Consider the following 13796-nt stretch of genomic DNA (forward strand, 5'->3'; position numbering starts at 1 on the left):
TAGGTCTTTCGTTACTAGGCCTTTCCAAGCTGAAAAATCCCGTTTGTTCCATTCCTGCACTGCCACCATGTTTCATTGTATTCCCACTTGCATAATCTTTTGCACTTGATTTTATAATAAAAAACAGCCCGTCTCCAGAGATGAGGGAGTGTTTTAAACAAAGTTTGTGCTTGATCTGGTTAGCAAAAGTCCTATCACATAACAGTGTGGTGCTAGTGCAGGGAGAGAAGATGGTCTGAGCATCAGTGGGCACTGTTTGTAAAAATGCCACTGTTATATATGCTGTGCATTTAAATAAGACTAACTACTGGTCATTTTGAACTGAATTAATTTCTCAAGAATTTATGAATGCATTTAGTATCTTCCATTATTCTCCTATGAAACTCTCATGTAGGCAGCTGTGTATTCACAAGGTTAGAAACGGTGTCTGAACTCATTCCGAAAACCCTTTCAGGATCCAGATATTATCAAACATGAATGGATAGTCTCCAAAAATATTCCTATTTTAAGCTTTTTCCTTCATAAAATGATACGCCCGTGGTTTATTAATAGATGGGGTTGTCATGAACTGAATTGCTTGCTCTGCTGTTTTCTAAATGCACATGAGCATGTTTAACTAATTTGTCATGCTTTTCAGATTATTGCCAACCATCACATGCAGTCCATCTCATTTGCTTCTGGAGGTGACCCAGTAAGTATTGATTTGTAAGACTTCTGCAGGTATATGAAATTATTATGAGAATAGAAATACCTGCAAATACTTTACTTCATTAAGCACTAACAGAGTATGCCATGCTTCTGCATCATGACCAGGAGTCTAAAATAGGCAGGGAGTCTGGCACAGGAGTTTTTGAATGGAGGTTCAGCGGGGATTTGATAGCTAGGTAGAGTTGTTGTTCCCACCGCCCATCAGTGAGACTAGGGTCACTCACAAGACCACAGACTTGGGAACCTGAAAATAAGAATATATGAACGTGGGAGTTGCATCAGTTCTGAGGTCCCTGTAATCCAATGCCGTGTTACAGAAGAGGTCAGCATCAGCCTCTCTAAATTTTAGATGAATTTCAGATAAACAAAGCTCCTATAAGATGGACATGACATTATTTTTCTTGCAGATATGGGGTTTTCTCCCACTGTAATAGTTATGAACTCACTGATGTTATCATGCAAGAAGTTTTCTTTCCTCTTCCAAATCTTTCATTGAAATTATTGTGAGGAATTTGTCATTCATAAACATGTCCTATTCCCTTCTCCAGTGTCAGCAAGTTCCCAGCGTTCTGAATTTCACACTCTATGTGTTATGAAAACTGTATTTTTTTTAATCAGTTTGGAATTTTCTGCCTTTCAGTTTTGATAAATGTCTCCTTGTTCTTGTGTTATGAAACAAAGGAGTAGAAGCCAGATCTAGCTTTGACTGGAAAATGACAGATTTGCCTCTTTGGATTTATGACCAGGCAAGGGAAAATAGCTGAGAGTCAGCCCTGTCTGGTGGGTGGAGGGCCATGGGGTGATGTAAGGAGCCCAGCTGCTGGTGAGGTTTTGCCCGAGCTGCTTGAGAGCAGGAGCTTCCTGGAGCTGGGGAGCGAAGCAGGGATGTGGGGATGGAACATTGTGCAGGCTCTGCGCTGCCAGTCCTGCGCCCAGCAGGGAGGCACCGCATGGAGCTGGTGCCGAAGAATGAGATCCTTAGGGATCCCGCTCACAACCAAGGCGTTTTGAGAGGTCTGACTTTCACCATGAGGTGCTCATGCTACCCTAACACACTGCACTGCGCATTACAGTCCTTTGGCTTTGCAGACCCTTCCTGGTAGCTCCAAGTGCTGCCGTGCTGTCGTGCTGAGCATCACAAAGCTTCATTTCAAAGTCCAGTTTTCTTGATAGTTAAATAGTTTATATATATATCCTTGAACTGTCCTATCTCTGAAGTATGTACTGTGCCCTGGAAGCTGGCTGTCTTAAGTCTGTCTTTATGTCACGTCTCAGCATAATTCAGGCAGGGATATATTATTTCCAGCTTTATTTTCCATAGGACATGTCTCTCCAACTGTCCCTATTTTCAAGGTCTGAGCACAGTTCTGTGTTGCTCTGCACTGTTAAGGAATGGCAGGATTCTGTTCTGGAGGGGGCTTTATTTTAAAGCAAAGTCATCCATGCAGACACTTAAGTGTTGTAAAGATATAAAAATAGCAGGTACTGCTCCAGTTGCTTCAGTTTTCCAGTTACAGTCAAGACCTAATTTATTTTAAAAGTAAAATATCATAAAATATTTATAAACCTTAAGAAAAACCTGGGAGGAAAAGAAAGGAAATTGAGTTTTCTAAGTGCAAGAGAAATATTTAGCTTTCTTTGCTTTAATAATATTACCTTGGGAGATTTTTTCTTTCTGAATGATCTAGGACAAGATCTGCTGACCCTAAGATGTGCCTCCTGTGTCATTCATTGTGAATTATTAAATGGATGTTCTTGTGCATATTGCAAATGGGGCCTTTGTTTCCTGCCAGCTGACTGCATGTTTCCTCAAGAGAGCCGTGCCTTTAAGCTGCCAATTGTGTTTTCCCCATCCCCATAAAGATCCAAAATAACAAAATGCATCTTTAATAATTAAAAGAATGTTATTCATTACCTCACCGTTGTTACTATAATGTTGAATTATCAAGCGACTCTTTGCTTTTGCAATATGACTAGAAATGTTAATCTGTCTATTTCAGATCCCGTTTCAGTTTCACAGGAGAAAGTGATTACTATTTCGGCCCTAGCTGTGAAGAGAATCTGTAACAGACAACTGATTATACTGAGCTTGTCTGATCTCAGCAGTGGCCTTCAGATCCGGAGTAGTTTAACCTGATATTAACCACGCTGACATAGGCAGCAGTGGTTGAGATGGAATCCCTCTTGCCTTCTGTGATATTTTAAATATCATCTTTTCTCTAAGATGCCTTTGGAAGTCAATCTCAATGCCACAAATGGTGAAATTATTACATGGTCTCTGCAGCCTTTTCACACTTTTAAGTGTTCCATGGACATCAATGAGGGCTGTTCCAGCCAAAAGATGTGGCTGGAAGTCACGTTGCCCTGATGTGTTCAGCACTCTCTGCTGATGAGGCACCAGCTGAGTTTCTTGTCCCTTGCAGAGTATGAAAACACAGTTTACTGGAAACCCAAAGAACGTGAAATGGTCTCCTGCATTTATCACAAGAACAAGCATTACTGCACAATTACTGTGTCAATATCCACCACTGCATCGCTGATCTTTCCCTTACCCCCTTGTGCAGCACCTCCACACTTTCTGAAACCTATTTTTAAAGCTAAGAATATCTCTCTGTGTACTAAGTTGCTTTGTTATGGTGATAAGGTTGTTCATAATGATAACTTTAAAAACGTTTGTCTTCTTCTTTGCTGAAGGATACAACGGACTATGTTGCATATGTAGCAAAAGATCCTGTTAATCAGAGAGGTATGGAAGAAATTTTCAAATCATTATGTATGTCTTTATGATTGCTTTATCTGTACCAAGGACTTGCTTGAGTTTTGTGATGAGAGTTACTGAGCAGCTCAAGATTCTATGCAATTTCTAACTTTGCTGTGTGGATAGGGGTGACAGTTTGCATGCAGGCTGTGGCTCTAAATTCTTTGTGCCATTAAGTGGGGATCTGTAGGTCAGACTAAACTTGTGCCAGCTGCTGGCTCTGCACTGGGACAGAGTCTTTCCCAGGACAGACAAAAGGGGTTCTACCTTGCCTGAGGAGGAGATACAGGGGTGTTCTGTGCAGGAACCATAAATGGAGTTTCTTTCATTGAGTTGATATCATGCCTTAAATATATTCAGAGCAACATCCTTTGCATGTCAAAAAATCTCAGTCCTGACTAATGCCCTAAGGCTGCCTAGGTAGTCTCATGCTCAACTTTTCTGCTCTAAAGAATAGAGATTGATTTTTTTTTTTTTTTTTTTTTTTACTTTTTTAATATAAAGGACATTTACCTAATTAAAGCAAGGTGTCTCTTTGCAGCATGCCACATACTGGAGTGTCCCAATGGGATGGCACAGGAGGTGATAAACACCATAGGGCAGGCTTTTGAGCTCCGGTTCAAACAGTACCTGAAGAACCCATCCAGCCTGGTGACTTCTAATGAAAGGTCAGCATGTTCTCAGTCACTGACTTCACTGACAGTTTTCTTCTCTTCAGTACTTCTCAGAGAACAATTGTACTCCAAAGAATGAATGATCCATAAATAAGATGTCTAGGTGATGCATTCTGAATGTATGCTAACTGTAATACATGCTCTGTGTACATAGAGTAGTAGAGTAACATCAGCTTATTCCAGTGAATGGCACTGTTTCCAGTGACATTTGTACAGGTGCTTAGTTAAAACTGTTGTATTTCAAGTGAAAGGAAATGGGACAAATGTTCAAATTATCCTGTCCTTACTTGGGCAGGGTAAATGAAGTGGACGAGTTTTGCTCTATAAATATGGTGCACGCTGAGCTCAGTCCTGAGCTGTGCCAAGTTTAAGCTTACTGCAGATGTGGGAAGTCTGTGCTGGGGATGCAAGCAGTTGTAATTCACCTCTCTGCTCTTCTGCTCGTGACCTGGCAGAGACCTGCAGTTCCACCTGCTGCGAGTTGAGTCAGCCTCGTATGCTGAAATCAACCCAGCCACCACCAGCATTTTAAAGTATGAAGTCTCGTCTTCAGCCCATTGCTCATACTGTGGGACTTAGGTTAACTTTCAGATTGCAGTTCCCCATTTCTAGTGCACTGGACACACAGTTCTTGGTCTGACATATGGCTCTCTCTAAGGAGCCATATTTTTCCTTTATTGATGCAGAATTTGATCCCTTGCTACCTCTCAGAAACAGATAAAGCTGTAAAACCACCTAGCTGCTTCCTGAAAACCAGAATCAGTGTGCAGGCAGTGTCACTGGTACAGTGCCTGAAACAATGCAGTAAAATTGGTTTTATTCCTTGGCAGCAGTACCACCTCCAGGTTATATTTATTTTGTCATATAGTGTTTCTTGGCATACCACTGCTAATACTCAGTTTACCCTGGAGACAATAGCCACAGGAAGAGTCTTTGCTATGAAATTCTGAGAAGTTATGCCAGGAGTAAATCACAGAAAGGAGAAATGGAAGACGCTAATTAAATTCCCTCCTTGAGCTGAAACCGCAGCCAGTCTTGGAGAATGGTCCTCAGACAGAACTCGGATATTGCTGTGTGAATGAGTCACCCACCTCCAACTACTATGAATCACATAATCAAATACTTGCACTGCATATCACGTAATCAACTACTTGAACTTTATCTCTTTCCTGCTCGAGGTCTTTTATCCAATTATATTCTTGTTAAACAGAGAAGTAAGATTTGAGATGAGGTTTTTATTTCGGGACCGGAGACAGTACAGGAAGCACCTAGTTATTTTGCAGTGTATCAGCTGTACATTTAAGCTATCGTGATTCTGTTCTAGCTCAAGAAAAACGTGGGTACTATCCTTCGTGTCATTCACTGTTTTCTTCAAGCTGAAACTGAATAGTCGTATTGTTTCTGATTATTAAAATCAGAGTGCATTCCATTTAGGATGACTACGTTTTTTTTGTAGCAATGTTTGTTTTTCTGAAACAGTTGCAGACTTGTCTTCCTAAATGCCACATGAGGTTTTAATTTTCTTTTGTAAGTCGTGTCACCCCCCACTCCTGCCCCCATCCCTAGATTTATATAGTTGAGACGAGAAGCCAGAAGAATCATTCTTATGGTCGACATTTTGGATACCTTTGTGAACAGCACATTGGTATCCCAGGGATCTGGGCTGTCTAGTGCCAAGACAATCCCCCTGAAGCCTGAACCATGGTGATTCCATTTTCAATTTGGAGAGAATTAAAGTAAACAATTCTGACAGTTGAGGCCCAATCTCTGTTACGACCTTTGTATGGCTGATCTGTGCACTGTGTGATGCATGAACACTTGGGATGTTTGCCTACACTAGAAAGCAGTCGATAACATCATTTGCTTTTATTTCCACATTTGTTTCAGTGAGGCAGTGAGTGCTGATGGATCAGCTGGGAATTTACAGGAGAGGGAGGATCATGAATATTACAATGAAATTCCAGGGAAAGAGCCTCCCACTGGTGGAGTATTAGACATGCGAATGAAAGTGCCAACAGACCAAAGGTCTGGCTGTTTTATACAGTGCAAAAAGCAGCACTGCTTGGTAAGTATATCTTCTGATAGAACTATTCACTGCCTGTTATGGGAATGAATAATAAAGTGTTACTGTGGTGTAAAGCATTGGTGTTAACATCAGAACCAGGTTCTGACTATGCTGGGAAAGGGTTTTTTTTAGGCGAGATTTAATCATGCTTAGTACATAATTGAGTCCCAAAGCACTTTCAGAAGATTAACTGGTTTGTCCTTAGAGTACTTTTAGGAGATGGAGTAATATCCCCTTGTTAACTTGTTAGCTGTGAGAAGGAAATAGATACAGACCTGAATGGCTTGTCTAGGAGAACATTTACAAAATCTGGGACTTCCTGACTCTCAGTTCTATGATTCAGTAAATATTTCCTCCCATCTATTATGCTCTACAACCTATACATATGATATTAGCTGATTGCAGTGTATATGCAGCACTAGTTATGTCTGGAATTTTTGATGAGACTCCATTGAGCTGCAGTAGCTACAAAAAATGGTAAGAAAAAAAAAAAAAAGGCTTTTGTTCGAGGTAGTCAGGAATAGAAAACCATTAGGAGTAAAACCAGCAGAGTTCAGACTTGCTGTACAGACTTCAAAGTCCGCTCTGTCTGTTCTTGGAAACACCAGCATTTCCCCATTCAGTGAAGCAGGCATCATCTTTGCTTACAGGGTGCACGTTCAAACAGGCCTCCTGGCAGCTGGTAGGTGTTGCTCAGGAAGCTGCTGTTCCCAGGTGTGGTTTGTCTCTGGAGGCACTATTGCCAGGCTCTGTCCTGTGCTCCATCTGTTTTCCAGTGTTATCTTAAATCCTTGCTGTAGGCCTGGTAGTGTTCACAACCCTGAGTTTGTTTCTACAGCTCTCCAGAGTCACAGGGAATTATCCTGCAACATGTAATTGCACTTGCCTTCTTTCCATGGGGTAAAATATTATCTTAGGAGATGGGAAAGTTTTTTGGTCTTTTTATGAAGAATTCAGTTACCCGGATCCCAGTTAACTGGTGCACAGATGTTATAACATTATGTGAGGTTTCCAAGAAACTATTGTATGTGACCATTTTTACAATTCCTTTACAGACAGGCAGCCCGACATCCATCAACGTATATGAAAATTGCCCAGAAGAAAACAAAACCATGGGTATGTGCTCTGTTTTCTTTCACATGCATATGCATGAAGTAACCAAAGCAGTCTGGCTGTAAGGGATGCCCCTTTGCTTTCAATACAGTGTTGAAAAGTGGTCACTGAGTAGGTCACTTCTGGTTTCCTCAATGAAGGGCAGACAAGAAAGCCTTACAGATTTTCAGAAGGGCACTAATCCGTTGTCGTGTCTGCTGGCAGAATTACTCATTTTACTTGCCATGACACTGTACAGTAGCTCTCTGTTGTTTAATTCTCTTTCATATGCCTTGAAGAAGGAGGATATTTCTTTGCTTTAGCAGTCTCTGAAAATATCCCTTCCCCCTACAAATACTGAATTTCTGTTCCAGTGGAGTCTGTGGCCTTGATTCCAGTCTGGGTTGTCTGTTTAACTGTGCCCATCCCTCTCCTTGGGGAGCTCTGTGGCCCGTATCAGTCCCACTTTGGAGAAACCTGCTCTCTGGTGCCCCAGGGGATCACTACCCTCCATCCCCTTCTGGCCTTTACTTGCTACATCCGATGCCCTGAGTGTGTTTCCCCAACTCATCTCTTCTACTGCTTGGTGACATTCTTCTTGAATATCCACCTGCACTGCAATAAAGAGACAGGTTACCCTGTTGAAGGAGGATGGTTCAATTCCTTGTGTTATTGCTGATTTAAGGAAAGGAGAACCAAATGATTCTTGCAACGAGAGGGTGAACAAATAAAAGAATAAATGAATAGATCTCTGACTAAAATGTTTGCTAAAGAGCAAAAATATGTGTGCTATTTGGCTAGCTGAAGTGGCATTATTTTCATATCCTGCAGGGAATATTCTGTTAACTTGTTTCTAGGCTGGGATTCTAACCTGACAGATGTGGCTTTGGCTCTCCATGCAGTGCCACAAAAGCACTGACTTCCCCATTCTCTCTGCTCCACCAGAATAGCAAGAGAGAATTGTTCAGTTTCCCACAAAGCTTGTGGTACAGAGGGGAAGGAAGGGGCTTTGCAACAAACAATGCATACAGCTTGTGTCTCTGTAGAGTCATATGTATTAATTTCTTTTCAATCAGCAGGGGATTTAGTGCTGACATTAACTGAAGCAGAACTGAGCCAGTGTGGAACATCTTTGAAAATTTAATTCTAACTTTGAATAGTGTACCTTGTGCCATAGGAAAAAAGCAATTCATCTGCCAATTTTTATTTTCCTTACAAAGGACTTTCATGGGATATACAAGAACAGCAACATTCATGTTCCGTTTTTTTGCAGTTATTTTAACTTGCGTTTAGAAATAATAATAAAAAAAAAGGCATCTGTGCAGACTATACACTAATTGCAGGTTCTTGTGGTGAAAGATCACAGAAGACAAAGAAAGATGCAACATTACTGAAGTCTGCCTACAGAACAGATCTTTTTGATGATCCGTGTTACATCAACACGCAGGCCCTGCAATCTGCAGTCTGTACAGCCCGGGGTACAGCAGCAACGCAGATCCCTGGCAGCCCGCTGAGTCACACAAGTAGGTTCTTCTTGTGATACTGCATCTTTCTAAGCTTTGAAAAGAGGGGACTTGGCAGCCATGTGCATGGAGAAAGAGTTTGGTTTCCTCATAAGAAATATAGGAAGTAGGGGTGCAGTCCTTCCTAGTGGGTTTTGTTTGTTGTTTTTTTGTTTGTTTGTTTCTTAAATTCAAGACAAAGGAGGTTGAAGGTGAAAAGTACAGACAATGAGTATTTGGAATTATCTTCCATCTTCTGTAATAGTCTTGATTGGTGACAGTGAATAGTATCACATTTTCCTCAGCTGGTAATGAACAAGTCTCTAAGATACTTGGGATTATACTGTGCTCAAGGAAGAGGGCTCTCATGTACACTCATATCTCGCCCACTCTAAGCTGGAAATGACCTCAAATGCTTTTGCTTCACAGGCAATAAGCATGCAAGGTCAAAGCAGGAACATGAGGGCCGCCTTTTCCCAATTCTTGCACAAGTGATCTGACCACTGAATCTCATCCAACAGCATCTAAAGCAGATTGTTTGATCAGTACTATCTATTTAATGTATGACCAATTAAGTTTTGATTTAAAGACTGCAAGAGGTGGATATCCATTAGGTGGCTATGTAGCTGCTGCTGATTATCCTCATTATTGGAAATACTTTATTTAATCACATCTTATGGTTTCCTACTGAGTGTTTTCTGTCATTGTTGGCTCCACACACAAACGAGGGGGCTGAGGGCTGGATCATATCCACTGTAAAGGAAATCTGTAACCATTGAGACATTTCTAACCCAGGCATGCATTATGCTCTAAAAGGAACTGACTATATCCTGAGGACCCTTGAGTTGCACAATTTCATTGAAGAAGTGGTATCCTTTTTATTTTCCTTAGAAAAATGTTGCTTGTGAATCATTTGCAGTCTGACTGGCTATATCCCAAACCACCCAGTTTTGTTAGTACATTCAGTAATTGTTCGTTTTTTCACAGCAGATGCATCATGCTGTAATCCTTCTGGCTACGTTGGCCATGTTGTCTTACATTCCTGCACATAGCTGGAGCCACTCAACATGATTCTCCCAATGAGCCTTGACAACCTCTTCAGAGCTTGTTAAGGAAGAAGGAAAGACTAGATCTTAAAGGCTAAAAAGAACAGATTGATTTTATTATTTTTTTAACAGGGAAGATTTGATTTTAATAGAACCAAAGAAATACAAAACCAAAACAGTGGAGCATCAGAAAAATGCATGTTTTCCAAACCCTGTTGCCTAGCAACCCAATGTTTATCCATCTAAAATATGGGAGGAGATCATATGGTAATTTTACCGAATGCTCTTGAGGATTGTGTGCATTCATGTTTGTATACTATTGCAGTCTGCAAGGTTGGTTTGATCACAGCTTCAAGACTGAATCATTAGATTTTTTTAAAAGCTATAGAAATAGTCTCCCTCTTCCTTTTAGGATAAAGTTCTAGGAGAAGTGTTCAGTATGTTCCCTTTCATTTCAGAGTTACCAGAAACTGTGCAGCAGAGTGCCACAAGCAACACAGCTGGTCTCTGTGTTCTGCCACAAATAAAACAACAGCTAAGGAATGAAGATTGTTACCATGGCAAATTAAACAGGAAAGCAGCAGAGAGCCTCTTAATCAACGATGGGGATTTTTTGGTGCGAGAGAGCACATCATCACCTGGTCAGTATGTCCTCAGTGGACTTCAGGGAGGGCAAGCAAAGCATCTTCTCTTGGTGGATCCTGAGGGCAAGGTATGAACATTTCATATATGGAAACCTGAGAGCTGCTCAGCGATTTCACTGCAAAATGATTTCCTGGACATGGAATTAATCTGATTCCCTTCAAGTTAATTTAAATTGAGCCAGTGGGTGACTTCAGTAGCTTTTAAAGTTCAAGAACTTATAAGTGCTGAAGCACCATGGAAATAGAAGTGAGGTACTTAAATATTGCTGTAGTCCAGGTGCTGATAATTAGTGCACACTTAACGTATCCTTTGAGTCGTCAGCATATTGCTAGAAAAATAACCCTAACATTAAATAATGAAGTTGGTTAGTAATGTACTTCTAGATAAAGAAAATATAGAGCTGGCTTGATGTCAGCTGAATTCTGCTTTTTTCTGCTTGGAGCTAAAAGAGCACTATTAAGTGAAAATCCTCAAATGAGGCATAAATCAAAAAATAAATTCTTAGTAGGAATTAGGGAAAAATGTCTCCTTCCTGTGGAGGAAAAAAAAAAAAAAAGGTTTATTTTGTTCCCTTTAAGCAGAATCAGCCCAGTTCTATACATTCAGTCTCTTGATAAGTCAGAGGATAGGTCTGAATTGCTGTCTACAGCCTAATGATGCTTCTCCATTGAGTTCAGTGGCTTAAATGCATTTTGACTTCAATGGAATAGGCTCGCATCCAACCACTTTCAAGCACGGTATAACCTTAAATACAATCTTTTGCTTCTTTCATCAGGTGAGAACCAAAGACCATGTATTTGATAGTGTGGGTCACCTTATTCAATATCACATGGAAAATAATTTGCCAATCATCTCTTCTGGAAGTGAAGTGAGCTTGAAGCAGCCTGTAAGGAAAGAGAGTAATATGGGACACTTGCATTATCACAAATAATCCCTTGGATCTCACAAACCCCAAGACAATTTGTATCTGGAAACTTCATTGACTATTATAAAACTTAATATTACGAAGACAATTCAAAAGGAATAGACTGCACTTTCTACTGCTGTTCCAGAAGATATCCTTTTGTGTGTATATATGAATATATGTATATGTGTATATCTATGTAGATCTATAGAGATCAATAAGCATAGTTATATAGATATATATAATCTTAACAAAATTACACCTTCAGAGTGTGAGATTCATTTGCGAGAGGATATTTTAGACATGCACAAATGTCACTTTCAAGGTCATACTGAATCAGTAACTATTTAAAAGCACAATCAAACCTCTACATGTAAAAGCTCACTTGAATGAACCACTGGAACATTAGTACGTGCCTTTTAGGTTAGAGTTATTGGAAACCAATATTATTTATACTGAATTAGTTTTGGATGGTTAAACAAACATGTCTAACCTTTTCGCTATTTGCCAAAACAAATGCAATCTGAATATTGCTAAAATATCACCTGCTTTCGATAGACACTAACAATCTCATTTTGCTTGTAACAGCACTTTACTAGCAAGTAATGTTTGAAATGAATGGTGTTCACAATACAAAAAGATTGTATGGTTTCTTGATTATTTTTTATCACTGACAACTCAAAGACTGAGATTATGCAATATTTACAAAGTTGAAATTGATACGTGTAATATAATTTTGGAATAGAACTTACTAAGGGGCAAGCATGCTAGATCCTAATATTTTTGTCTTGCATAAAATTTTACTATTATTACCAATTAATACTGGAGTAATCTCTTTTTAAAAGTAGGCTAAATATATTTTCATTGATTACATAGCTGTTTACAAGCTAGAAAAGCTGAACAAAACTAATGATACATTTTGAGAGAAAACTATTTAAAAGACTGTTTGAACTGTGCATGTGCCCTTATTCAGTATTCTTTCCAAAACAATATATGATTTCCTCTTTATTCACGTAGAGTCCAACTGTTCCTAAAGTCTTTTAAAGGAAAATTATCTATTGTTTGGTCACAATAAATAATCTAAATACAAACACTCGTATATTCCCAGTTCACATTAGTTTCTTGGGCTTCCTGTTGAAGAAACTGATTTAGTAGGTAACTGAAAAAAAGGGAAGATAGATCTGGGAAATTAGACTGAAAGTCCAGGTAGTAGCCTGAGAAAGTTGTACGTTTAAGATAAGTAATATCTTCTGGCACTGGCAGGGACATTCTCTGTCTCCTCGCCTACCAACATAGTTCTGTGAGGTAGACAGTTTTTGACCAATTAGCGGAAGAAAATATTTGACTATTAAGAAAAAGTTATCTTCATGTTAAATGGGACAGTATAGTAAGAGCTCTGTCCGCTGGAAAACCAAAGGAGTCACTTGGACTAAAAAATTGAGGACATAAGCTTTCTTAGAGAATATGATGTAAAGAGCCACATTTAGAGCAGTCCATAATCAGCTTTACTCTTTCTCAGCTAAACAGGCACAAAATATGCTTCATTCCTTGAGAACAACATGATATTACATATAACTGAAGAGGTGAGAAGCTTTAAAATATTGGTGCCTGATCTCCTTGGATAATACTCTGGCATTAAGAAAAAAAAAAAAGAGAAAAAAAAAAAGGTCCCTAACAGAAGTTCTTGCTAAAGTTTTGTACCAGCGCAAGGTCAGATGGACAGAAACTCTAAGTTTGGGATAGTAAATGCCTGCATAGTTTCCTTTCTATTCTTAGGTCTTACCAAACTTCATACAGTGTAAAATGCTTGATGTGAGTTCACTGATCAAACTGAAGCAAAAATAGCTACTTCTGTGGTATGCCAAGGGGACAGGAAGACCTGCATAAGGTAACTTTGATGTTTTCATCAAAGGTGAATTTTCTGACAGGTCATAGAAAGCAAATATGCTGAACTCTGTTTTATAACAAAAATCACAGCTACTGGTGACTAGAATAATACTGTTTTGAGTTGGGATAGCTTGAGTTCAAAGCTGTATTAATTTGGCACTCAAAATACTGACTTAAGAACTTTTTCACTCCATCAATTTTCACTTTACCAGTGCAAAAACATCCAGAGTGTGTATGTGACATTTGGAACACTGTGTAACAAAGTCTTGCTCTATGAATACCACAAACTGAAACAAAAGTAAGACCAGAATCTTTATTTTGTTGCTCCTGAATCTTTTGTATATGAAGTAAAACTATGAAGGAAAAGGGAAAGAAGTGTGAATTAACAGGGCAGTGTTGCAACAGTGCAGTGATTGATTTAACATTGATCACAGCTAAGTACTCCTCCTTAACAGAATGGGAGAGTGAAATATATGATAGGGAAAAGGTTTGTGGGTTGAGATAAGGACAGGGAG

General features: G+C 39.5%; 1 protein-coding gene across 4 annotated transcripts in view; it reads left to right on the top strand.

Annotated features, from left to right (window-relative positions):
- SHC4 (SHC adaptor protein 4) overlaps positions 1–13579 on the top strand; it is a 28240-nt gene extending 14661 nt beyond the window's left edge. For 2 of the 4 annotated variants that reach the window (XM_052672059.1, XM_052672060.1), the window contains exons 6-13: positions 638–691; positions 3403–3454; positions 4008–4134; positions 6028–6205; positions 7261–7321; positions 8641–8820; positions 10304–10557; positions 11266–13579. In XM_052672059.1, the coding sequence (XP_052528019.1) occupies positions 638–691; positions 3403–3454; positions 4008–4134; positions 6028–6205; positions 7261–7321; positions 8641–8820; positions 10304–10557; positions 11266–11421 (1062 nt within the window). In that variant the 3' untranslated portion in view covers positions 11422–13579. The other 2 variants (XM_052672061.1, XM_052672062.1) reach the window with 2 other exon arrangements.
- The last annotated feature ends 217 nt before the right edge of the window (positions 13580–13796 follow it).

This window comes from Tympanuchus pallidicinctus, unplaced genomic scaffold, assembly GCF_026119805.1.
Source record: "Tympanuchus pallidicinctus isolate F22 unplaced genomic scaffold, pur_lepc_1.0 scaffold12, whole genome shotgun sequence".
Lineage (NCBI taxonomy): Eukaryota > Metazoa > Chordata > Aves > Galliformes > Phasianidae > Tympanuchus > Tympanuchus pallidicinctus.